This window comes from Dromiciops gliroides, chromosome 2 (assembly GCF_019393635.1).
Source record: "Dromiciops gliroides isolate mDroGli1 chromosome 2, mDroGli1.pri, whole genome shotgun sequence".
Taxonomy (NCBI): domain Eukaryota; kingdom Metazoa; phylum Chordata; class Mammalia; order Microbiotheria; family Microbiotheriidae; genus Dromiciops; species Dromiciops gliroides.
Genome location: NC_057862.1, coordinates 354,945,406 through 354,973,382, shown reverse-complemented (window position 1 = coordinate 354,973,382; position 27,977 = coordinate 354,945,406). Strand labels below are relative to the sequence as shown.

Here is a 27,977-nt window from a genome sequence, read left to right as displayed (position 1 = left end):
AACTCCTAATTTTATTAGTGGTTTTTAACTTTGTTTTGCTAATCTCTCCTATAATTTTCAGGGTTTCAATTTTATTGTTTAATGGAGAGAGGTGTCTTAGTCTGTTGTTGTTTTTACTTCTGTGTCCAGTTTGTTGATATGTTCTTTCACTCTTTTATTGATATGTGTTTAATGATATAAATTTTCTCCTAATTACTACTTGGTTGCATCACATTTCATATGTCTCATTGTTAACATTATCTTGAACGCAATTATTGATTGTTTCTATGATTTGTTCTTGGACCCACTTCTTTAGGATTAGGTTATTTAGATTCCAGTTAATTTTTAATCTGTACTTGAAATGCCCTTTATTAAATGTAACTTTTATTACATTATACTCAGAAAAGGATTAATTTGTTATTTTTGCTGTTCTCCATTTGTTTTTGAGGTTTTCATACCCTCATACGCAGTGAATTTTTTATGATGATGCCATGCATCATATACTTTCTATTCCCATTCAGTATTGTCCAGTGGTCGGTCATGTATATAACTTTTCTAAAATTCTGTTTTATCTCTTGAACTTCTTTTTCCAAGAAACTTTTTATCTTTGTATCTTAACGAGTATCTAGAATAGTACTTTGCAGATATTAAATACTTAATAAAAGTTTGAATTTAAAAAATTTTTTAGTCTGAACATAAATTCCTAAAATAACTACCCCAGAAAAGCATTTCCATGTACATAGCTGAATACAAAGAGGAATCTCTATGAAATATATTGATTCACCATTTCATACCACTTGCCTTAAAAAAAAAAAGGTATATTATGTATAACTCATATCTGATTGCTTACTGCCTCAGGGAGAAGGAGTGGAGGGGAGAGAAGGAGGGATAAAAATTGGAACCCAAAACTGTAGAAAAATGTTTATTACTTAAAAAAAGTTATATGATAAATTCTATGCTATTTTTTCAAAACTGCCCTGATTTTCTATGCTACTTCTTGAATTTTCTTGGTTACAAAACATGTTTCATTGGCCTTTTTTTATTTGGCGTCATTACTGCTAGTCATACTCTGTTCTATACTCATTTCTTGTTAATGGAGAGAAAGGAGGGCAAATAGTCCTATGCTATAATGAAGTATAGTTAAGCAAAATGAATCTACATAGTGGCCATATCTAGAAATGTAAATCTGTTTTTGTACTTTGTGTCCATCATTTGTGGATAAGTTGATTGGTCATTACATTGATCATAATTCTTAGATCTTTCAAAGTTATAGAATTTTAATTTTTTCAAATTAATTACATATAAAGATAGTTTTCAACATTCATTTTTATTAGATTTTGAGTTTCACATTTTTTCTCCTTCCCTTTCTCCCATCTTCCCTCCCCAAGATGGCAAACAATCTGATATAAGTTATACATGCACAATCATGTAAACATATTTCCACTTTAGTCATGTTATGAAAGAAGAAACAACAAAAAGGAAAAGCCACAAAAAACTGTGACATTAATATGCTTTGGCCTGAATGCAGGTTCCATAGTTCTTTCTCTGGATGTGGAGAACATTTTCCATCATGAGTCTGTCACAATTGTCTTGGATCATTGTATTGCTGACAAGCTAAGTCAATCATAGTTGGATCATCACACAGTGTTTCTGTTACTATGTACTCTTGGTTCTGCTTACTTTATTCCCCATCAGTTCATGTAAGTCTTTCCAGTTTTTCTGAAATCTGCTTGCTCCAAAGTTATTTTTCTTTAAAATGTTGTTGTCCTTGTATAAATTGTTACTTCTTCCTCCTCACTTCACTCTGAATTAGTTCATACAACCCAGGATTCTCTAAAGTGTTGGCAGTATAAGGAGGCAGCCAGCTTTATATGAATAAAGGATTTATGTTGGGAGCAGTGAGGAAGGTTCAGTAAGTGAGACCAAGTTATCAAGAGTCTTGAAAGCCAGATAAAGGAGTTTAGTATTGCTGTCTAGTTTCGTGACTCCACAGAACTCTCTAGACATCTTTGTGTCCTTTTTACTTCGGTCATCATCTCCACTGTCCACCTTTCTCCCTCCACCCCCCCCCACCTCCTTTCCCTTTCTCTTCCTAGTTTCCTTATATGTGTTGTATTTCCCCTTTAGAATGTAAGTTTCTTGAAATTGTTGGGGTTTAGAGGGTTAGCACAATTTTCTCCCAGAGACCTCATGAAGTGATATGCTTTCCAGAAATTCAAAAGGAAGAACATTGTTCTATACTCTGCCCTCTCTACCATGTCTAGCATGCTTTTACCTGTATTCCTATAATTTAGCACATGGCAACCACTTAATAAGCGCTATAGCTGTCTATCTACTATAAAAGATAGTGTTATTTAAGGTTTTTAGAATCATGTATTCTCAAAATTTGGGGCCTCTGGGGCAATCTGGTTAACTTAGTCTAAGTAACCCCTTTACAGTGTCCCCAACAAGTAGTCATCTACCCTCTTTTGGAAGACTCTAGTGAGGAAGAATACAATACTTCCTTTAAAAAACCAAAACATTACTTGTCTTATTCTGGATATTTTAGTGGGGTGCTAAGCCATAGTTCCAAATAACTAATACAAATAGGAATAAGTCTTCACAGTGTGGTAAAGGTACAAATGAGGGAGAAATCAAAGAGCACTATTTCTTTGTTTTGTTTTGTTTTGTTTTTTTTGCAGGGCAATTAAGGTTAAGTGACTTGCCCAGGGTCACACAGCTAGTAAGTGTGTCAAGTGTCTGAGGCCAGATTTGAACTCAGGTCCTCCTGAATCCAGGGCCAGTGCTTTATCCACTGTTCCACCTAGCTGCCCCCAAAGAGCACAATTTCTAAGAGTACTGCCTTCATTTTCCTCTTTGATCAAACCAACCAAACCCTTTTCCTTGTATAGAATAAAAATGTAAAGTTTCAAATGAAATATTGTCCTAATCCCCATTCCCTCACAACCCCTCCCATTTCTACATTAAAAATTTTTCAAACCTCACTTGTCTCGTTGATATAAAAAAGAGTGCTGTATACCATGTATTTGCAGTACAGTAGAGAAATGTGTGGTTTCTTGGAAGTTTACATTACGTTTTCTCAGAAGCCTAGTACAGTGCCATGCATCAGTCCTGAGTACTTTCCAGAAATTCCGAATGAAGAGCTAAAGACTTAACTTGATGCATTTTAGTGGTTTCAAACTAGTTGTCTCTAATATTCCAGTATCCATTAAGTGCCTATGTATGCAAATACTCTGCTTGGTGCTGGGGATAAAAAAAGTCTATAGTGTAGACCTTTTTTTTCAGGCTGAACTCAGCTTTATGGGGGTAGAAGGGGGAAAAAGCCCTGTACCCAGATAACTGGCTATGAGCCAAGGTATGTTAGGTAAGAACAGAGGCGATGGCCAGGTAAGATTCTGTGGGACATGTGAGGAGTTGGAAATCACTTTCCTCTGAAATGGGGGTGATGGGGAAAAGCTAGAATTTCAGACAAGGATTGTTGAAGGAGGCTGGCACTTGATTTGGGCCTTGAAATGAGGTGGGGGGGGACTTTAGAATTGGGACATGGCAGGGGAGAGGAAGAAGTGATTCCAGGCATTGGGAAGAACATGGACAACAAAAATAACAATACCTCAGATTTATATAGCAGTTTAAGGTTTGCAAAACACTGTACATATTCTCTCCTTTGATTCTCACAATATACTCTGTGGGGTAGGTGCTATTATTTTTCCTATTTTACAGATGAGGAGATTAAGGCTGAGAGCTTTATGACTCTCAGTGACTCGCCTACAATCACACAGTTAGTATTGGAAGTGGGCCTTGATTGTAAGTCCAATACTCTTGGCCACCTAACTCAGAATTAGGAGAGGACAGGACAAGAATAGGTGATGGAGATTATGAGGGGAAAATAGAGTTTATGAAGTGGGGTAGAATGAGATATGTTTGGATTTGGTGGGTTTGAGACAAATTTTAAAGGGTCAAGATCAGCAATTTATTCAGTGCGTAATAGAGATTCATGAAAAAGCTTAAAAAGAATGGTACTTTAGAAAGATTATTCTAAGGCCCCTCTAATAGTCTCTTTTGCAGATTGAGTCTAGAACCCTGGGTCAGGGAGCCCCTTATTTTCTCCTAAAGTGGATTAGAATAGAAATTGACAAAGCCTCCAGTGTTTGAGACAGAGGTGAAGCTGATTTTGCAAAAAACCTCAATCACTATGAAGAGGAGTGGCACTGTCTAAGAGAAAGAATATGAGAACTGATGTAGAGAAACAGAGGAGTAATGTGTAAGGATGGCAATTGCTATAAGGAGTTAGAAGAAACCTTCGCCATTGCAGTGAAAGATCAAAAAAGACCACTTCATGCAGAGTGCCATCAGGAAGTCTTTTGCCCCAAACAATGTATTTAGGGGCATTAGGAAAGAGCTGCAGATTTGCTGAGGATGTTTGTAACAAGGAAAACCAAAGGTCCCAAGCAGCCTGAGGCGGGGGTGGGGTGGGGGGGAGCCAGAGGGAAAGACCTGGGCACTGATATATCAGTATATCTAAGAATAAATGCAGGTTGCACCTCTATATGGTAGGATAGATGATGATCTTCAGAAGTGATGATGATTAACAATAACAATAACAACAGCTGATATTTTCATAACACTTTGGGGTTAAAAAGGGCTTCATAAACATTACTTCATAGAATAAACTTTTGAAGTAGGTACTTTAGCTAGTATCCCAGAGATGCTTGAGGTTTGAACAGAGGATAGATATTCTGATAGCTATTTTTTTGGTATTTCGTGATGAAACAATTTGTTGATAGGTATTGTGGTGCTTAGAAATTCAAAGACGTTTTGCAACTGGAAAAGCTTTCAGAAAATCTTAGAATTAATGATTAGTATCCTATCCCAGACATGTTATTTCTGAACTCTGACCTTTTTGATAATATTTCAGGTGTTATCTTTTTCCCCCTTTTGCTGCTTGTTTTATATATATATACTTTACTGTCAAGTTACTGAATCATTTTATCATGTAAAATTTATAAAAATGCATTAGTAGATTGGTTATATAATAGAACTTTTGGAATGGCTTTCTCTTTAACTTTGTTTGCTTGAACCCATCAGAGTCTTAAATTCTTTTGTCTTTCTCTTATTATCTTTGACTTTATCATTACTGCTGACACCCCAGCTGGTGGCCTTCCCATTCTGACTTGCTGCTAAAGATAGCCAGTCCTCAAGATTTCTTTAACAGGTTCCTTCTGCCAGATGTGCTTTGCTCACTGTTTTCTGGAAAAAATAGATCTGATTAACACTTGAGTTAATACCCAAAGTATTATGTGTTGAAGGAATATTAACAACTAAGCACCCATTTTGGAGAAGTTCTCTCACTGTGCTATATCTAGTCACAATTTTTATTTAGGTACCCGGAACATTTTAAGAAATTGGATAGTTCATGGTATTAAGTATAAGAGCAATGATCTCCATTATAATTTTCCTGGAATTACAAGCAGGACTTTGAAATAAGCCCATATGTAATTGTGTATATGATTTGCATACATCAATAGCCCATGCAGTCTATTCTCAGGCATTTTTCGGTTTTATTATTGTAATCCCTGAGGTCTTTAAAAAAACAAACAAGTCCAAACTTGGATTATCTCATTCAATCCTTAAGAATAGACCTTTGAACTAGGTACCACAAGCATTACCCAGGGTATTTTATTGTATGGTGGGAGTGAAGCTTGGAATTCTTAAGGGCTTTGCAAGTCTAGAAGAACCTACTAAGCTTAGAGATGCTTAAGTATGGATGTAGTAACTGTCAGTATAGAAGCCATATGTTGGAAGGAATACTAGACTAGCAGTCAGGATATCTGGATTTGAGTCCTAGTTCTGCCACTAGCTGTATAATCTTGGGCAAGTTGAGATTTAATTTCCTCTTCTATAAATCAAGATAAGAGGGTTGTTTGGACAAAATGATTTCCAAGGCCCCTTCTAATTCTTGATAATTTATTAAACTAGAGAGAAAATGTCGCTTATGTGTGTGCAGGTGGTCACCACATTAGTCTTGGATCTCTTCTTTTTTCTTATTATAGCAAGTGGGAGGATATTAATATGTATCTGTATTGAGGCATGATTGAAAATTATGCTGCTTCAGAGCCAAACTAGTTTGTTCTAGGTTGTAGAAATGATACTGAAGCTCTGTTTCAGAGCCTCCTTGGGGCTACCTCTCTCAGTTGTACTAATTGTATTTATACTTGGGAAAGAGGTTCTTAGCACCCAGCATTGTGCATGTGACAGTAATGCCTTGTATGTTGTCTGCCAAGGATCATCTTTTTTGTTGTTGTTGTTGTTTTTTTAAAGTGAGGCAGTTGGGGTTAAGTGACTTGCCCAGGGTCACACAGCTAGTAAATGTTAAGTGTCTGAGGCCGGATTTGAACTCAGGTACTCCTGACTCCAGGGCCGGTGCTCTATCTACTAAGGATCATCTTGGCTAAATGCTCGGCGGCTTCTCACCACCAGTTTAGCCACTAAGGGATACTTTTTTTCTTAAACTAAAATAACTCATAAAAGTCATAAAGGTATGGAGAAATTGTGATCTTTGTTAGTGAAGGGCTTATATCATTGAAATTATGTCTCCTTGAAGTATATGTGTGAAAATATAAAATTCATTGATGCTTTTTCTTTTGTCAGATCCCCTATTCCTAAATAGAGATGGGAGAAAAAAAGTGGGCATCCCTGGGATAATATCTGTGTCACATACTTAAAAAGTTAGGAAGATGGGGCAGCTAGATGGCGCAGTGGATAGAGCACCGGCCCTGGAGTCAGGAGTACCTGAGTTCAAATCCAGCCTCAGACACTTAACTAGCTGTGTGACCCTGGGCAAGTCACTTAACCCCAATTGCCTCACTAAAAAAAAAAAAGTTAGGAAGATGGTGAATATCTATGGAAGCCTTCATTTAGACAATTTTAAGAACATTGTAACTTAGAGCATTTCACCTCTGAATATAGATTTGATTCTCATATAGTGTATGAATTTTGTAGTTATTTAGAATAAGATTTCCCTTTCTATTATTGCTTCTTGTGTTTTGTTATTATGTAGAAATGCTGTTGATGTTTGAGGATTTTATTTTGTAGCTTGCAATTTTACTGAAGCCATTAATTGTCTCAGTACCTTTGCTGATTCCCTGGGGTTTTCTAAATAAACCATTGCATCATCAGCAGACAGGGATAGTTTTATTATCTTCTCTTTCTCTATCTTTATTCCTTTAATTCCTTGTTTTATTGCTGTCGCTAGCATCTTAATATAAACTTGAAATCTGAATCTGGCCAGCTTTCGTTTGCCATAGTGAAATAATTTGATGGGTTTAGACCTGTTCCTAATGGACAATGCTTTATATTTCAACCAATTAGCACACATTATTAAGTTCCTGCTCTGTGCCAGGTATGACACTATGTTGTATGCTTGGAATAAAGATATAAAAAGTGAGAAAAACGATTTCTTATTAGAGAGCTCACATTTTTATTAGAGGAGCCCATGAGTGCATATATAAGAATAACCATATAAAAAAAGGTCCCCCACCCCCACCCCCACCCCCAGTATATATTAGACTAATAATAGTATTGCTGGGTCAAAGGATATACATAGGTTGGTGACTTTGCAGGCATAGTTCCAAATTACTTTTCAGGATGGCTGGACCAGTTCATGTGGATATTTATATAGAAGAAATATAAAGAATTAAAAGCTAGTTAGGGAAAAAGCACGAAGGGTCTGGAAAGGCTTTATATAGAAGGTGTTACTTAAGCTGTATCTTAAAGGAAGAGAGAAATTCTAGGAGGGAGTACATTCCAGGCATGAGGGACATTTAGTGCAAAAGCACAGAGAATGAGACATGTTGGGCCCTATGTGACAAACAGAGCAAAGGCCTATTCAGCTAGATTACAGTGCCTGTGAAGAAGAATAATGTGCAATGAGGCTGTAAGATGGGTTGGAGCTAGGTTGTAGAGGGTTTTGAAAACTAAAAAAAAGTTTATATTTTATCTTAGAGACAGGAGGACTGGAGTTTATTGAATTAGGAGACATGATCAGATTTGTACTTAATTAAAGTCTGTTTAGTAGCTGTGTGGAGGATGCACAGGAATGGGGAAAAACTAGCGGCAGAAAGACCAGAGGTCGTCATAGCAGTCTAAGTAAGAGGTAAACTAGAATAGTGACTGAGTGGGTACAGAGAAGGATTTGGTGGAAAGAGATGCTGTGGAGGTGGATTTCAGAGGTTGCAATATTTAGCAACTGATTGATTTTGCAGGGTGAGTGAGGAATTGAAAACAATGCTCAGGTTATGAACCTGGAATACTGGAAGCATGGTGGTGTGGTGGTGCCTTTGACAGAAATAGATGTTTGAAAATAGAGTGGATTTTGGAGGGGAAATAGTGAGTTTTCTTTTGAACATGTTGAGTTTGATATCTCTGTGACATCCATTTTGAAATGTCTGATTGTCTAGGCAATTGGTAATTAATGTTTGATTAATACTTGGAGCAGAACATGTATAACCTATATCTAATTGCTTACTGCCTGGGCAGGTAGGAGAGGAAGGGAGGGAGAGATGGAATTGGGAACTCAAAATTTTAAATAAAAATGTTTATTTTAAAAAAACAACAACAACTTGGAGAAGAGACTAGAACTAGATATAAAGATATGTCATCTTCTCTGACTAGAGATGATAATTAAACCTATGAGAATTAATGAGATTCCTCAAGAGATAAAACGCGGAGAAGAGAAGGGTCCAGGAAGAAGCCTTGGGGGTATACATACATTTATAGAGCACAATAAGGGCAAACCAGCTGAAGAGACTGAAAAGAAATGGTCAGATAGGTAGGGATAGGACCCGGTTGGGTAGTATCAAAAACCTAGAGAGGATAAAGTAGCTAGAAGGAGAGGGTGGGCAGTTGCGTCAGATGTAGCAGAGAGGTCAAGAAGGATGAGGACTGGCGGAAAAAAGACCATTGTAAGAGGTAACTGGTGACTTAAAGAGAGCAATATAAATTAAATAATGAGTTTAGAAGCCCAACTGCAGAGGTTTAAGGAGTGAGAGGAGAATTGGAGGCCAGTGAATATAAATAGCTTTTCTTCTAGGACTTTTGCTGAGAAATAAAGGAAAGGCAGAGGGTGAGGGAATGGTAGGATACAGTGGAAGTTTTTATAGAAAGGATAGACTTGGACATATAGGAAAGGATATGGAGTATCTATGGAGAGATCGAATATTAGAAAGAGGGGAATAATTGAGGGTGAAATCAGTTGGAGAAGATGGGAGGGAATGGGGGTAAGGAGCACGTGTAGGGGGGCTTGGCTTTGGCAGGGAGAAGGTCCATTTTCTTATCAGATGGTAAGAGAGTGGAAGGGGCAAAATCAAGGAATTTTGAGATGAAGAGAAATAGAGAATAGGGAAGGAAAAGACTTGTTCAGCTAGATTACAGTGGGCTCTAAGGGGTCTAATGTTCAGTAAGCCCATCTCTAGAGACATCTTTGACCACCTCTCTAAATTTTGGATTGAATGAGGCGTAACTATTGCCACATCAAAAGTAAGGTGATATAATGGATAAAGCATTGACAGAGAAGTCAGGAGACTTGGTCCCAGCTCCACTCTTAGGTTCTACCTTCATCCCATGTTCTCTTCTCCTATACTTCAGGTGGACATTTTCTTTCCTAACCGAAATTTCACAAATACACAAAAAAGCCAATATTCCATATACAAAGTAGAATGGGTAAAGATTATAGGTGGAACCATTGGTTTCTATTACTTACAATTTGCTTTTAAGAAAAATTATATGATAAATTCATTGTGGTACTTTGAAAGCTGTCCTGCTTGTCTATGTTTCCTTCTGATCTTCTGTTTTCTTTTGCACATTAAAAAAAAAAATCCTTAAATGACCCTATTATTTCTTGTAGTTCCTCTCTGTGAGGGGGGAAATTAATCACAATCCTTGTAACAAATAAGCATATAATCAAATAAAACAAATCTGTACCATTGACCATGTCCAGAAACGTGTCACTCACTGTGTCAGGCAGTGTAGGTATCATGATTCATCATCAACACATTTCTTTTCTCCCGGTTCTGTTCACTTCAATATGCATGAGTTCAAACTACCCAGGATTCCCTGAAACAACCTTTTTTTTTAAATAAATTTTAACCATTTCTTATAGTACAGTTATATTCCATTCTATTCATTCCATTACAATCCTACTATACCATGATTTGCCTTTTTCATTCCCCCCCCTTCCCCCGGGATATTAGACTAATAATAGTATTGCTGGGTCAAAGGATATACATAGGTTGGTGACTTTGCAGGCATAGTTCCAAATTATTTTTCAGGATGGCTGGACCAGTTCACACAACTCTAGCAGTACACTAATGTGCCCTTCCAATACTTGTTATTTTCCTCTGTCATCTTTGCCCATCTGATAGTGTGAGGTAGAACTTCAGTTTCTATTTCTTAGTGGTTTGGAACATTTTTTAATATGGCTATTTGGGGAATGGCTCTTATTCTTATATATTTGAATCAGTTCTTTACATATCTTGGGAATGAGACCTTTATGAGAGAAACTTGCTTGATTTTTTTTTTCAGTTTACTGTTTCCCTTCTAATTTTAACTGCCTCAATTTTATTTGTGTAAAACTTTTTTGTTTTATATGCTTTTTGTTTCCTATGATCTTTCTTATTCCTTATTTGGTCATGAACGCTTTTGTTGTCTGATTGAACTTTCAATTTTTTAACCAATGCTGAATTATTTTGGTGGTTACTACTTTATAGTATAGTTTGAGAGGTACTACTAGGCCCCCTTTTCTCCATTTCTTTTTTCATTATTACCCTTAAATTCTTGACTTTTTTTTTCTAAATAAATTTGGTTATTTTTTCATCTTTTGAAAACAATCCCTTAGTACTTTCATTGGCATTGCACTAAATAAATAAAATAATTTAGATAGTATTTTTATTTATATTGACTTATCTTAATCATGAGTAATCAATATTTTACTAATTATTTAGTTTTATATTTTTATAAAAAGTGTTTATAGTTGTATTCATTTAGGTTCTGTGTATGAGTCTTCATGAATAGACTTCTGAATATTTTATATATTCTTTGGCCGTTTTTAATGGAATTTGTCTTTCTTTCTTCCTGCTAGGTTTTGTTGGTAATATAGAGAAAGGCTAATGATTTTCTCAGTTATTTTGAATAGGATGTTTAGGTAGTATATTGAATAAAAGTGTTAGGCTTGGAGTAAGGAAGAATGGAATTCTTTTTTCATTCAGTTTTATTTTTGGTTCTCAATTCTCTCCTTTCTACCTACCTACCTCTGCCCCACATATTGAGAAAGCAAGAGAAACAAAATTATTACAAATATGTATCATCAAACAAAACATATTACTGCATTAGCCATGTCCTCCCAAAAAATGTCCTTCAGTAGGATATTAAGACCTGTGTTCCAATTTTGCCTTCAGCACTTAACTAGCTGTGTGAGCCTGAGCAAGTCACTTAATCTCTTGTGGCCTCTGTTTTCTTATCTGTAATTAGGACAAGAAAAAGCAGCTGCTTTACAATGCTAACATGAAGATCAAATGAGTTAAAATAGGGTGTCCCCAAGCTTTAGTAGCTTAAGACTGAACTAAGATTTTTGGGATACCCTATATATAAAAGTGGTGTGTGTGTGTGTGTGTGTATACATGGTGCTCTCTTTTTCTCATGGTTTGCATTATATAAAAGTTAAATTGTTATTAGACTGCTATTTTGATGAAGTTATTGTTTGAATTAATTTTTACTTGATTCTTTACATTTTCTATGTAGGTCATCATGTGATCTGCAAAAGTGATCATTTTGTTTCCTCTTTGTCTATGCTAATTCACCTCCATTTCTTTTTTGTTTGTTTTATTCTGTCATTTCTAGCATTCTCAAATAATAGTGGTGATAATGGATGGAGAGAAAAAATGCTTATCAGTTCAGTAAATTTTTTTTGCTTTCAGTTTTTTTATTCTCCTCTGATTTTTAGAATTTCTGTTTCAGTTTTTAAAATGTATTGGCTTTCTAGATTTCTTTTTTAGTTCCATGCCAAATTCACTAATCTATTTATCTTTTTTGTTGATGAAACTGTTCAGAGATTAAAAAAAATTCCCCTGAGGACAGTTTGGCTTCATCCCAAAAGTTCTGGTTTACTGTATCTTTGTTATTTTCTCTGATGAAATTCTCTATTATTTTCATGGTTTATTCTTTGACCTACCAATTCTTTAGGATTAAGTTATTTTGTCTTCACTGTCTATTCAATTGGTTACTACCTTTCAAATATATATATAAATATACATACATATATATATATATATATATATACACACACACACACACACACACACACACACATATATTCTCTCTATATATATAGCCTTGTCCTCCCCAAAAAGTGCTTTAATCTTCAGTCTTGAGGTCATCAACCCTCTGTCTGGAGGTGGAAAGAATATTAAGACTTGTGTTCTAGTTTTGCTTCCAACACTTAAGTATCTGTGTGGGCCTGAGCAAGCCACTTAACTTCTTTTGATCTCTGTTTTCTCATCTGTGAAATTAGGATAATAATAAGCAGCCACTTATTATTTGTGTTTAAATATAAGTGGCTGCTTATATGTTTCACATGCACATACAGAGGAAGAGAATTTAACAAGTTAGTAACAAAATCACTTTGTTTCCCCTTTGGAAGGGAGTTGAGACCATAGAAGCTGAAAGTGACCAAAGTTCACAAGAGCTGGAAGAGACTTTAGAAAACAGAATGTATGTACAATTGTAACTCTTTGAAGACATGCACTCTTTGCTTTTGTCTTTATATCTTTAGTATTTATCATAGTGTCTTTCATGTAATGTTTCATAAATATTTTTTTGAGTTAAATTTAATTGGTCTTGGTCACATAGTGAATAAATGGGATAAGCTAACTGTGGGCCTGAATTCTGGAGGGTCTTTTAAGGCTCAAATTTGAAGGTGGTTAGAAGCACAATCAATCAGTCAACAAACCAACCAGCATTTAGTAAGACTCTGTGACATTGTTCTAGGCACTGGAAGTACAAAAACAATCCCTACTTCAAGGACATTACATTCTAGTGGTGGATACATCATGTGTATACATACACATACATAGAATATATTTGTAAAACGAATATAAAGTAATTTTGGGAGGGAAGGCTTTTATATTTTGAGGGAGCAGGTGTAGAAGGTGGTGTTTGGAACTAAGTCTTGAGGGAACCAGTTTTTCCGTGAGGTGACGTGAGGGAGAGCATGTTCCAGGCAGGTGCACAGTGCTAGTTGGAAAGGCTTATAGAATTCACCCACTACTCTCTCCTCCCCCATTTTAGTCAGTGCCCCTGAGGCCCTGTAGCCTGTACTGCTTCTACTGTCTCCCAGTTATATTTTCCAGTTTCTGGTCCTTTCCTTCTCTGATCCAAACTCCATACCACTGCCAAAATAATCTTTCTGACTCTTCTTTTGGAGGTTATTCTTCCTCCCATACTAGTTCCTATTGTCTCTGTGATAACATACACCTCTCAGATCAGAGTTGAAAGCCTATCACAGGCTGAGCTTGGCCTGCCTGTCCTTACACCAAACAGAGCTCCTCATCACAGACTGTGGTTTTAAGCCACCCAAGTCAGCCAAGACTGGAATCCCTGTGCCTCACTTTGCCTTTGCTCTCAGGCTGTCCCATAAATGTGGGATGTGCTTCCTCCCAAGCTGTTTCCTTTTCTGATGCCCCTGGTTGTTTGTGCTCACCCTCCTTAAATCATCAAGTTCATTCTGTGACTGACATGTTGTTCCACTTAGTAGAATATAGGTTCCTGGAAAGAGGATGAAAAAAGATGGTTGCATGACTTTAGGGCAAGTCATTTTCCTTCTCTGGTCTTCTGTTCCTCCATTTACCAAATGAAAGAACTGAATTCAACAGTAAGAGAACTTAATTTCTTAGTAGGTAGGTGGTACAGTAGATAGAGTGTAAGACTTTGAGTCAGGAAGAATTGAGTTCAAACTCTGTCCTAAACACTTATTAGGACAAGTCCCTTAGCCTTTTTATATCAAGTGATTTACAAGTAGTCTCTAATTTGATTTTCACAACAACCCTGGAAGACTGGTGATATTTTTCCTCATTTTACAGTTAATTAAAACTGAGACAGACATAGGTTAAGTGACTTGCCCAGGTAACTTGCCCACACAGGTAGTAATTGTTTGAGGTCAGATTTGAATAGGTCTTCTTGACTCTAGGTCCAGTGCTTTATCCATTGCACTACCAGCTGTCTCTATGATCCCACTCCCATCCTGTTCTCTAGGTGGTGGAATGGATAGAATGCTGACCCTGGAGTTGAGGACTTGAGTTCAAATCTCACCTCAGACTTACTAGCTGTGTGACCCTGGGCAAGTCACTTAATCCCAATTGCCTTAAACATCTGGGGCCATCTCCACTCATCCTGATGTATATCTTTCCACTGGACCCAGATGGCTCTGGAGGAGAGAGTGAGGTTGGTGACTTTGCACAGCCCTCCCTTACTTAAATCCAATTCAATGCAAGTCATAATATCTCCTATTGATGTCATGGTCTTCTTCGAGAAGGAAGGACAGACAACAACAACAGCATTCTTTCATAACCCTCCCTTTACAAAAGGTGAAATGGTCAATTATTTTTGATTAATGCTTTTTCTTAATACAAGAACATTCAGTGTTTGATTTCCCTAGCTTCTCTTATAGAGGGGATAAATGTCTCCAAATTATTATTCAACATTGAATGATAACCCATTTTAAATCATAAACCTATTTTGTAAGTCCCAGCAATAATGTGGTATAGTGAAAAGAACACTGCATTTGGAAGCAAAAGGCTTAGGTTTGAGTGCTTCACCTCCCTTTCTTCCCAGCAGGGACTTTTGGCAGGGCCAGGCAGTAGCTCAGGGAGTACTGAACTCAATAGGTTCTTCTGCTTCTGAGCTGTATGATATTGCACAGACTGCTTCATCTCTCTGACCTTCAGTTTCTTCTTCTGTAAAGTGGACAAGAATTGTTCTAACAGGGTACTTGTTAGGGAAATAGTTTCTAAACCGTAGATCACTATATATATGTGAGTTACATAGTTAAATAGGTGGTTGATGCACATTCCTGGCAGTGTCTTTTAGACCTAAAAAGAATGGCTTTCTTTCACACTGTTTGATTAAATACAAAGATTCACAATTTAGTAATTCCTTAGAGTTTCCTGGGACTTTTAGGTTTAGTTGGATTTTTCCCATGCAGACTCTTTCTTCACTGACCTCAAAAAAGATCTGTAAGTATTTTTTTCTTTTCTGTTTAGAATATTATTTTCCAAATTACATGCAAAACCAAATTTTGACATCAATTTTTAAAAACTTTGTGTTCCAACTTCTCTTCCTCCCTCCCTCCCTTCCCACCCCCCCCACCCCCCCACCCCCAAGAACTCAAGTAACTCAATATGTTATACATGAGTAGTCATGGAAAACATCTCCACATTAGCCAGGTTGTGAAAGAAACCAGACAAAAGCAAAACTTCAGATTAAGGAATTATCAGAAAAAATTATGCTTCAATGTGTTTTCAGATACCATCAGTTTGTGATGTTTAAAATCTAATGTGTGGTCGTCTTTTGTCCCAAGTGTTGGGAAAATTAGCTAGGATTTACTTATAAATTAGAAGCTTTAGCACCAGTTTTGGGCATTAAGCATTTATTAAAGCATACCAGGTATTAGTAAAAAGAGAACACCGGGGTCAGAAAGCTAGGAAAGCCTGGCTAGAATCTTCAGGAGAGAGAAGAGAAAAAGAGCTGCCTTCCTATGAGTTTCAGACCAAAAAGAGGAAGTTCCTGTGCCTGTCAGAGTGGAAGCTACCTGTGGGGCCAGAAGAGAGGGACTGCCTACACACTGCTCCAAGCTAATTGGCTGGTAGCATTCAAGTCCATTGATTCACTGGACTTCAGGGTGGTCCCATGTTGAGGTCAAAGTCCAGAGTCTCTGAGAACACACCCTCTTCAGAGTAGGCAGGTGTGGTTTCAATCAAGTCAACTTCAAGTACTTTGATCAGCTAAGTCAGTCAATTCTCAGTCAATCCAATCAGTCCAAATCAATCCCAGCTGGGGCCTTTGGGAGTTGGCAAAGCCCATTATTTTCTTACAAGTTCTTTCTCTGTAGATGGATTGCAATTTACATAAGTCCTTGAGAGTTATATTGGATCATTGCATTGCTGAAAATAACCATCTTCCCAGAAGATCATCTTACACTATTGCTGTTCTTTTGTATACAGTGTGTTTCACTCTGCTTCAGTTCATGTAGGTCTTTCCAGGTTTTTCTGTTAGCATCCTGTTCATTATAACCTTTATATAGTACCTTAAACTTGACAAAGAATTTCCTTCATAATAGCCCAGCAAAAGTAGCTACCGTACATTTTGCCATTATAATCAATCATCATAACTATTTCCCTCCATCCTAATCCCTTCCCATGATATTTACTCTGTTTTCTATCTTTTTTTACCCTATTCCTCCTCAGAAGTGTTTTCCTTCTGACTGCCCCCTCCCCTGCTCTGCCTTCCCTTCTTCCCCTCTTCCCCTCCTACTTTCCTGCAGGGTCAGATAGATTACTCCTCCCAATTGGGTGTGTATGTTATTCCCTCCTTGAACCAACTCTGATGAGATTAAGGTCTTTGAGCTAATTCTGTGTTCTAAATTTTCTTCCTCCCTCCCTCCTCAACCCTCCCTATGAAATCAAGCAATTCAGTATAAGTCATACATGTGCAGTTACACAGAACATCTTCACCCTCCTTGAAAGTGTTTTGCTTTTTACTGCTCCTTCCCCCAATCTTCTCTTCCTTCCTTCCCCTCTCCCCCCCCCCCACCTTATCTCCTTCCCCTCCCACTTTCCTACAGGGCAAAATATATTACTATATTCATTTGAGTATGTATGTTATTCCCTCTCTGAGCCAATTCTGATGATAGTAAGGTTTACTCACTCCCCCACTCCTCCCCCACTCCTCCCCCTTCTTCCCCTCCTTTCTGTAAGCTTTTTCTTGTTTGTTTTATGTGAGCTACATTTCCCCAGTCTACCTCTCCCTTTCCCTTTCTTCCAGTGCATTCCTCCTACTCCTTAACTTTATTTTAAAGATGTCATCATGGGTTAGCTAGGACAAGGCACCAGCTCTAGACCCAGGAGGCCCCAAGCCCAAATCTGGCCCCAGACATAAGCCATCCCACCCTGCCTGCGCCACAAAAAACAAGGTTAAACAAAACATAAATGCTTTACAGATATCATCCCTTCATATTCAGTTCAGACCTGTGTTCTCTAAGTGTATTCAGCTGCCTTAATACTGAGAAAGTTCTTATGAGTTAGAAGTATTATCTTCCCATGTAGGAATGTAAACAGCTAAAACTTTTAATATCCCTCATGATTTCTTTTTCCTGTTTGCCTTTTTTTTTGGGGGGGGTGGGGCAATTGGGGTTAAGTGACTTGCCCAGGGTCACACAGCCAAGTAAATGTTAAGTGTCTGAGGCCGGGTTTGAACTCAGGTCCTCCTGACTCCAGGGCCAGTGCTCTATCCACTGCGCCACCTAACTGCCCCTCTGTTTGCCTTTTTATGCTTCTCTAGGGTCTTGTATTTGAAAGTCAAATTTTCTATTCAGTTCAGGTCTTTTCATCACAAATGCCTAAAAGTCCTTTTTTTCCATTGAAGTCCCATTTTTCCCCCTGAAAGATTATACTCAGTTTTGCTGGAAAGGTGATTTTGGGCTGTAATCCCAGTTCCTTTACCCTCTAGAATATCATATTTCATGCCCTCTGATCCTTTAATGTAGATGCTGCTAGATCTTGTTTTATCCTTATTGCAGCCCCACAGTATTTGAATTCCTTTTTTCTAGCTGCTTGCAATATTTTCTCCTTGACCTGGGAGCTCTGGAATTTGGCTATAATATTTCTGGAGGTTTTCTTTTTGGGATCTCTCACATGAGGTGGTCAGTGGATTCTTTCAATGTGTGTTTTACCTTCTGCTTCTAGAATATCAGGACAATTTTCCCTGACAATTTCTTGGAAGATGATGTCTAAACTCTTATTTTGGTGATGATTTTCAGACTAGCTCTCCTGGATCTATTTTCCAGGTCAGCTGTTTTTACGAGGAGATATTTCATAGTACCCTCTATTTTTTTATTCATTTGGATTTGCTTTACTGTGTCTTGGTTTCTCATAAAGTCACTAGCTTCCATTTGTTCAATCCTAATTCTTAGGCAATTATTTTCTTCTGAGAGCTTTTGTATCTCCTTTTCCATTTGGCTTTTCAAGCTGTTGACTTTTTTCTCATGACTCTCCTGCATTGCTCTCATTCCTCTTTCCATTCTTTCCTCCACCTCTCTAAATCTTTCTTCCATCTCTCCTACTTTCTCTTCCCTTTTAAGCACTTCCATGGTCTGACACCAATTCATATTTTTCTTGGAAGCTTTGGATGTAGGGGTCCTGAGGTTGCTATCCTCTTCTGAGGGTGCACCTTGATCTTCCTTGTCACTAAAGAAACTTTCTATAGTTCTCAACTTTCTTTGCTTGCTCATCTTGCTGTCTTTTACTTGACTTTTAACTCCCTCTTACAGTGGAGCTCTACTTCCAAGCTACACTGTCCTAAGCTTCAGAGGGTCCCAGGTGTTTTGGTTTGAGGAATGGCAGGTTTTTCTCTTGCCTGGCCTATTCTCTGGCCCAAAGACAACCTCAAGCCAATTTGCTAATTAACCAGCCAGCAGAACTCTGTGTGCTGTGGTGGTTCTTAGCTTCCGATGAGCCTGTGCCCCTCCCCCACCTGGGCCTCCCACTGCTCAAGATTTCTTCCTGGCTTGCTGCTGGGGTGGGATAACCAAATTCCTCTTCAGGTCCTGCAGACAGCCCTGTATTTTCCACCCCCCTGGCCAGCCATTCAACCCTCTCACTCTACTGTAAGCTTAGTTCCAGAAAACGCTGGTGCTGCAGCTGATTCGGAGCCCCAGGGGTAAGTTTCTCTGGTGCAACGTGCCTGGGGTCTGTGTCAGCTCGGTCATGGGGTTGGACTCTTCTTGCAGTCCATCATGGCCCCCTTTAATCTGTCTTTGGCTGTTTTGGGGGGTAATTGTGTCAGAAGCTCTGTGTGTTTGATGGTAAAACTTGTATTAGAAGGGCTGATTCAACAACACTAGAGATTAAGTTAGAGAGCAGAGCATTCAATTACATCACTGGAGAAATCTGGTTTATTTCAGAATCCTAAATAATCCCTACAGTTTGAGTGGGATCAAAGGGTTTAGGGACCTTTTTTGTTCCTATTCAAATTCTCCTACCCCACTTGACACTCACTAGCTGTGTGACTCTGGTCAAGTCATTTAACCCGCCCCTGCCATTGCCCTGCCAAAAAAAAAAAAAAGCATATTCTGAAACAGTAGCAATGATGAAATTTATATAAACTCTTTCTCCCAAGAGTGTACCGTTAATGAAACTCCAAAACAGGGTTAAGAGAACTGTGTTTTTGTCCTGTGGCTTGCTTATTCTTTCTGGAGTGCTGACAAAAGTATCCTCTTTTTTTGTGTTAGAAATCCAGATTTTTCTGGAGGAGTAGTGATAAAATCTAGTGTACTTAGGAGTTTAGGTGGTAGCAAATCTTGAAGAATCTGTTACTATACACTAAAAAGGCAGAAAGAACTTCTCCTTTCTGGGACTTTCTGTAGTTCAGTCTTTGGAAACATTTAATTTGGGTTGACAGAATGATCTTTTGAGTTTAAAGCTAGGAAACAACAATTATAGAAACTTGAGTTAGAAGGAATTTTAGTAGACATCAAGTCTAATCGTAAAAGACCCCATCTATGAATTCACTCCTCCTAAAGTAGCTCATTTCCCTCTTGGATAATACTGCTGGGAGGTTTTTGCTTTTCCAGAGCCAAATCTGCCTTTCTGAAACTTCCACCCATTGCTCCTAGTTGTGTCCTTTGGAACCAAGCAAAACAAGCCTCTATCTTTATAGGGTCATACACCTGAAGGTAGAATAGACTTCACAGACAATCTTAGGCCAAACCCCTCATTTTACAGATGAGGAATCTGTCTTCCCTATGACAGTTAACTTAAATTCTTATAGGTAAGTACTAATTTGCCTCCTAAATTTTTTCTTCTGTAGGCTAAACATTTCTAGTTATTCCAGCTGTTCTTCTATCTTATGCTTTTAAGTTCTTTCACCATCCTATTCATTCTCCTACTTGTATTCCAGTTTGTCAGTGTTCTTGCTAAATAAAATGTGACACTTAGAAGCTAGATGGAATATTGTAGATTTGGTCAGCCCAAGGCAGAGGAGATTGGAACCATTATCACTTTTTATCTTTTGGATGATGTATTTTGTTAATGCTTCTTAAGATTCTGTTAATTTTTTACCCATTTTCACAAGAATTGTTGTGTAATCCTGTATTCCCAATCTATTTCTACTGTCTCACTCAAGCCCCAACTTTTTCCCCTTAGTGGTTTTACCTGCAAATTTAGAAACAACTGTGACAAATCATCCCCAAATAGTGTAATTTAGAACATCACCATTTACTTTACATTCCTTCTTGAAGGGCTGTAGCCACATTTATATTATGAAGAAAAAGTTTGAATATTGGTTATTCCAGATACTCCTCTATGTAGACAGCATGGATCAGAGAAGAGTTTTGGATTGAGAGGCCTAGAACTTGAGTTCAAATCCCAGATATATCACTCACAACCTGTATGACCATGGTAGGTAACTTCCCTTGTCTGCACCTCAGTTTCCTCATCTGTAACATGAAGAAATTGAATTAGATTACCTTTAAGGTCTCTTTCAGCTCAAAAGCTATTATCCTGTGATTCCTCTCAATTTGAGTAATTGATAATACTCTTACTAAAGTTGTATGGTTCTGTATCTTTGTTATTTAACTACATACGTCACTTTATTATTGCTTGTCTGGGGCTGGGATGGGTGCAGTTGGAAGAGGCTGGAAGCTAAGCTACTGCTTCCTTTAAAATGTGAATAGTTCTTCTAGGTTTCTTAAATCACCTATTTGTTCCTGTGATCTGTATAAATATCTATACTTACAGTTACATGCTAAAACTTATATTATATCTGTCTTTTAAAATTGATGTCCAGCACAAATTTGATGTGTTGGGTTTTAATTGTTGAAGCTCCTGAATTCAAGGTCAGGCTAAGTTCTTGGAAGAGATCAAGAAGCTTTCCAGAGTGTCAAGCCACCAGATAAGGTTTCTGGGGAAAACTGGGCTGCCAGTGGCAAGACGTCCCAAAGGCAGAGCTTCAAAGGATTTGCTCACATTACCATCCTCTTCTCCCTTTTGCTCCTCTTCCTCTTGTCTTGTTGATGAAACTCTGAAATAAGGCAACAAAAGTTCTAATACTTTGTTTCTTGGCTCACCAAACTCAGAAATGGCTGATAAGAGCATATAGTGATCTTTTTTTTTGTTAGAAGTTGAGATATCTACCTACAAATTGATTCAAAGTGCTGTTTTAGAATAGTATAATAGTCTTTGTGAAGGGATTTATATTAGCATTTATCATAAGAAGGCAGTGGGGTTCCATGGGAATTCCAGATGAGCTACCCCATATACTCTACTGTGTAAGTTGAAATTTATTTATTTGGGGGGGGCGGGGCAATGAGGGTTAAGTGACTTGCCCAGGGTCATACAGTAAGTGTCAAGTGTCTGAGGCTGGATTTGAACTCAGATCCTCCTGAATCCAGGGTTGGTGCTTTATCTACTGTGTCACCTAGCCAACCCCCTGACCCCTTTTTTTGTAAGTTGAAATTTAATATTAAATAGTATCAACTAGTAACTACTTGTCACTGTTTTCTATCCATTCTTCTACTGGTTCTTGCACGTTTGCTTGGTATGTGAGTAAAGACACATAGTTATTTATTTAGTTCCTTCTATGTGCTCTACACTTTTTTAAGCACTATAATGGATACAAATAAATATTAGATTTGTTCCCTTGCCTCCAAGGTCCCTATAGTACAGGTCAGGAGATTATAATTAATAGTTGTGAATGAGAAACTAACAAGTGCTAAATTGAGATAGAAGTTCAGCAAAAAAGATCATAGGTTTATAGTTGGAAGAGATGTCAAAGGCTGTCTTGTAGTAAATGTTAAAGATGGAATATGAACCCAGCTCTTCTGACTTCAGGGCTATTTTTCTACTTACTTACCATACTGAGAGTCATATCAATTGAAGTTGGAATGTTTGGAGAAAGTTTCATATAGGAGGTATGAAACTTTAGGTGGATCTTGAAGGATGGGTAGAATTTGGAAAGGAAGATAATAAATTCTAGGCAAGTGGACTGTGCTTGTGTGTGTGTAATGTTAAGGGATAAAATTCTAGCTAAACTGTCTAAAATATCTAATGAGTGGTCGCCAATAAATTATAAGCTTTAGCAAGAGTTAGACTTTTAAGCGTTTATTAAGGAGAATAAGAATTTGGTAAAGAGAGAGAGAAAGGCCTAGATTCCTATCTATTAAAGGGAGAGCACATTTCTAGCTCCGCTCTCCACCAGAGTCCAAAGGAAAGAGCCCCAGAGTCAGCGCCAGTCTCTTCCTTCCTCCTCCCACTAGCTCACGTCACTTCCTGACTCCTGGTCTTGCCCTCAAAGACCTTCCCTTCATGGGCAGAACTCTTCTACAGTAAGTATCCAGCAGGTGGCGTTATTCCAATCGTTACAGTAAACACATATGTATATATACATACACATACACTTTTTATTTATACATACATACATACATACATATAAATATAAATATATAAATTGTGTGTGTGTACAGAAGGAGGTGTACACAATATCCAGGTATACAAGAGAAGAAGGTGTCCTATGACTTTCCAGCTGGAACAAAGTTGCTAGGGACTAGAAAGGAGTAGATTTAGCTTGGAAACCAAGAAATTTGATCCAAATGCTAGGAAGTATGTGACTACTGCCAGAAGTATAGGCTTCCCTAGAAAGAGCTCCTTTGCAAGCAGAAAGATTGTAGGTTTGGAAGGGAAGGATGTGTGAGGCAGTAGGGTTGACTCAAGAATAATAATTAGCAGCAGTCACTACCATGGTTTTCCTGTTTCTATCCAAGCAGAGCAGTTCAGCAGGGCTGGACGTTTGGCAGTAGAGACCTTAATCATAACCGGCAGTCTCTCCATGCTCTAACCCTGACTGATTGTGTCTGTATTTCCCTCTATACCAGAGCCTGCATCATTATTTTCAGAATGGCTTCTAGAACTAGAGAGCCCCTTGTTTTCATAGAATGCCACTGTGTTTTTTAGCCTCTGCTCCTAACTTGTGACAATATCTTTAGGAGAAGAGTAGCAGTTAAAGTATCAGGCAAAACTTTACTGACTACCTTAATATCTGGCATTATTCACATGATAGACATCCCAATGGGCAAATACTGAGTTCTTCCAACTCTTCCTGTAGATTGGGTCCTGAATATATATTTCTTTAATGCTTCTGGTTGAGGACAGGAAAGTTTTTGAATGCTTAGTACCTGTAGAATGTACAATCTTAAAGGATTAATTTCAGCTAGACATTTGAAAGTCTTATGTTATCCTTGTAGGCAGGTGGTGAAGTGTGGGCCAAATGTTAGTACAATTTTGATATATTTGAAGCTGATTCGTGCCCAAAGTATGTTGATGCATGGATCCATGTCAGCCTGGGATAAAGTCTCTAGTTGTAGCCAGTAGATTCTCTTCCTGGCCTTGTCTTGTTCAAACTTTGTATATATTATTTGGATGAAGATCAAGAAGCCTTCTTCAATAGCTACTTCAAACTTTTTTCTTTCTTCTTGAACCCAAGGTAAGGTGGTATGGAGAGGCAGACTTGGGCTCGATATAAATGAAAATACTTTCAAGTAACTAAATAGAATGAGCTGCCTAAGATGGTGGTAAGCCCCCGTTACTAGATATTTTCATACAGAAATTGGATGAACACTTTTCAAGAATTTTGTGAAGGGGATTCCCATCTAGAAATGTATTTGACCAGATGACCTCTGAGTTTTTATGATTTTCTTTTTCCTTCCATTTTTTTCCTGGAAATAATACATATTAATTAACATTTATTATATGCCTACTATGCTCAGCCTGCTTGAGGCATTTATTTCATGGATAATCAGTGTAACATTCATTGTTGTCCTTCACTCTTGTCACAAGACCAACTTGCCTTCTTTTTTGGTTGTGTAAGTTCTTTTGTCTTTTATGCCATTTTTCACATATAAAGCATCACTAAGACTCTGCAGCAATTGTTTACATCCATTGTTGTATATTTTTTTCTTATCTTTTGGATAACACAAACCAGGGTGAGATAGCTAATGTTAGTTGATGGAATTAAGATTATAAATTACTTTAACAGGGGGCAGCTAGATGGCGCAGTGGTTAAAGCACCGACCCTGGATTCAGGAGGACCTGAGTTCAAATCTGGCCTCAGACACTTGACACTTACTAGCTGTGTGACCCTGGGCAAGTCACTTAACCCCCATTGCCTGCAAAAAAACAACAAAAACAAAACCAAAATTACTTTAACAGGCTGGAATTCTGGGTCCAAACTAACAAATTGAAACTTAACTATTGCCAAAGGTAAAGTCTTCCATTTAGGTTAAAACACACACAACAACAACAACAGCAACAACAACACCCCCCCCCCCACACACACACACACAGGTGTTTGGCTCCAATATGGGGAAGTAGTAGCTCATTGTGAACTAAAACTATAGTGAAGATACTTAGTATGTAGCTGTAGAATCCTGTTGCCCAGATCAAGGAAGGTAATTATCTAATAATCCTCTGCACTGATAGAGTCATGTCTAGAGTATTGCATTTGATTCTAGGTACCACATTATAAGAAGAAGACTGACTGATTGGATTATTTCTGACTAGGGCTACTGAAGTGGTTAAAGATCTAGAAACTATATCACACAAGCAGCAAATGAAGGAACTGGACAAGAAAAGATTTAGAGGGCTGTCTTCAGATATCTGAAGGCCTGTCATGAAAAAAAGGAAATAGATTTGTTCTATATGACTCCAGTGGGATTCAACTAGAATCGATTTGTAGAATTTGTAGGGAGGCCGTTTTCAGCTAAATATAAGGTTGAAGTTCCTAATACAACTGTCCAAAAATGGAATGAGCTCCTTCATGCAGTAGTAAGCTCTTCATCTCTAGATGTGTCTGAGCAAAGGCACCATAATTTACCCTCTCTCCCCATCCATAATTTTGGTTTTATCTTTAATTCTTTCTTCTCATATTCAAGTTACTAAGTCCTATCCATTCCACCTCTGTGATAGATGCTGAACTTTTGTCCTCCCCCCTCTTTCCTTATGCCATAAACTTAGTAAAGGCCTGAAATATTACTTGCCTAGACTTTTGGCAGTAACCTGTGTGCATATGTGTGTGTGGGGTTTTTTTGTTTGTTTTTTTGCTTTGACTTGTTCCCCCTTTAATCAATAAAATCAGTCAAAAAGTGAACATTTATTAAGCTACTCTTTTAGGTATGGTGATAGGTGCTTGAGATTTAAAAACAAAAAAACAAAAACCATGAACTCCCTTAGAAAGGTGATGAGTCCTCAAAGTTGGATGAGCACTTGATATAGTCATGTGATATTAGTGCAGAAATCTTCAGTGCTTCCTGTTTCCTTTCCAAATTCATGTTCCTTTATCTGGGCATTCAGGGTATTCTGTATTCTGATGCCTTCTACCCTCCCATCCCCACCTCTTTCCAGCCTCATTTCATATCACTTGTCTCCATATTCCCTGTACCCAAACCAAACTTAGACATCCCTCTTCCCTCAACACATAATGTACTCCCCTGCCTCTCTGCCTTTGTTCATGCTGTTTCTTGTCCCTGGAATGAATGCCCTACCTCTTCTGTCTCTTGAATTCCCACCCATCTTTTAAAACAAAGCTTCTTAAACTTTTTCCTCTCGCCACCCCTTTTTTGCCCGAGAAATTTTTACAAGACCCCAGGTATATAGATATAAAAATAGGTATACGTAATCTTTTACTGTTGCCAAATTTTTCATGACCCCCCCCCTATTCAGTTATGCAACCCCATATGGGGTTACAACCCATAGTTTAAGAAGCTTTGTTTTAAAACCCATTTCAAATACCATATCCTCCATAACATTTTTCATGAGTCTCCTGGTCGGTAACAACCTTCTCCTTTGGTTTGCACCTTTGTAATGTGTAGTCATCACTTAATATTGTGTCTTGTGGTTTTTTGTGTCCCTTTGCTGCTTGATAGCAGGGACTGACTTAGTCTGAACTCTTCGTCTTCCACAGCACCTAGCACAGGTCTTTTCAAACTATAGGTAATCGAAGTCTGTTGAATAAGTAAATGGAACAAAAATGCTAAAGTACTATCTCATTAGCTTGCATTTGTAACAACTCAGTGTCACGGGGGAGGGGGCAGGGGACAGGAGGAGTTAACTTTTAAGTGATTTAAGTTAACACCAGTGTTTATTTTCCCTGAATAAATCTGCCTCAAGTAGGCTGTTACCAAAAAGATCTTTCCCAGAAGGGCTAGAAATATCAGCCTGACCACTTGAGTGGATTGATTTGACTATTCACATCTCCCGAGTTGATAGGAGGAATGTTTCTTCATGGAATCCCAGAGCCACCTCATTGTGTTTGGTACAGATGTTACACTCCACACAGTGGAAACGGTGGCTTTGCATATGGTGTTCTTCCCTAGAGGAATGGAATTTGGACAAAGCTGCACATACAGCATGTCCTTCAAATTCTGTCCTGGGCATCTTGCAAGGCATTCAGTGAAACACCAAAGCACTGCAGGAAAAAGGAGCAAAACCTCCTGCAATCTTAACAGGTTTCTTTTCTTTTGGAAGTGTTAACTCGGAAAAGGAAACAGGACAAGCATAAGAGTGACAATGGGAGAGAGATCCAGCCTTCCCTAGACATTGACAAGTAAGTAGGTATGCTACGTTCTTGGCATTCTTGTATCTTACAAGATAGCTTGTACTGAGTGAGGAATCCAATCCCTATTTCTAACAGTCCTTTTCCAGCATACGTCAGTAATGGTATTATTTGGATAGCCTGTGTTTCTTTTCCTACATTCCAATTTGCATCAGTGTAGGTGGCCCCATTGTCCTTCCTCCAAACTCAAAAAAAAAAAAAGACCAAAAAATCAGGATTAATAATAATAATAAAACCTGATACTCGCCTCACTCCCGTACCACTTTTAGGCTTCCATTTCCTTGGAGATCACATTCCTGTGTGGAACCTTGTGCAGCTCTCAGAAAAGTGTGGGCCATTTTCTCATTTGGTAGTTGAGGGCTGGGTTTCAGAAAGCTATGCATTGATATAGATTTGACTAAAAGAATCCTGAAGAAGAAGGGGCTGTTTGCAAATGCCTTTCCATGGAAATAGTTAAGATACTACTAATGTTAAATTAGAGTGGATAATTAAAAGGCAAAAATATTTAGCATCAAGACACGGATGTTAGATCACAAATCTTAGGACCGGAAGGAACTTTTGAGAGGTCAAATGGTCCATCTTTTATTTCAGGCAAAACCAAACTTGCATCCTCTCCATTGCATTCATTTATTCATTCAACAAACATTTCTTTAAGGGTCTCTTTCAAGACACTGTCCACTGTTTATGCAATTGAGTATCTCTTAAAAATGTGTACATTGAAGGGAGTCTGCAACCTTTCTTAGTAATATAAATTTCTCTACTGTATCTCAGTCTCATATTACTATGGTTATTAAACACAAGTGAACAGAAAGAAAAACTCATGGTATTATGCCCAAGAGAGGCTTTATTTGGAATTATTTGGCATCATATTGTTTCACAGCATTGCTACATGTGGATTTTCCCCTTGGCTCCAGAGAAACAAGACCCTCATTCCTTTATCTTTAATATGATTCTTTTGGTATATACCATCTTCCTCCTTGATACCCTGGTTAGATTATTTTATGGACTCAGCTTTCTCCTCAGTCTCTAGCCCTAACTACTTTGGAAGCTGCAGGTGGTTAGAGTAAGACAGA

At 38.0% G+C, this 27,977-nt stretch overlaps 1 protein-coding gene across 3 annotated transcripts in view; it reads left to right on the top strand.

Annotated features, from left to right (window-relative positions):
• The window catches only part of UIMC1 (ubiquitin interaction motif containing 1), a 140,860-nt gene that overhangs the window by 101,940 nt on the left and 10,943 nt on the right, over positions 1 to 27,977 (top strand). For all 3 annotated transcript variants that reach the window (XM_043981651.1, XM_043981649.1, XM_043981650.1), the window contains one exon: positions 26,817 to 26,895. In XM_043981651.1, coding sequence (XP_043837586.1) covers positions 26,817 to 26,895 — 79 coding nt within the window. The remainder of the gene's footprint in view (positions 1 to 26,816; positions 26,896 to 27,977) is intronic.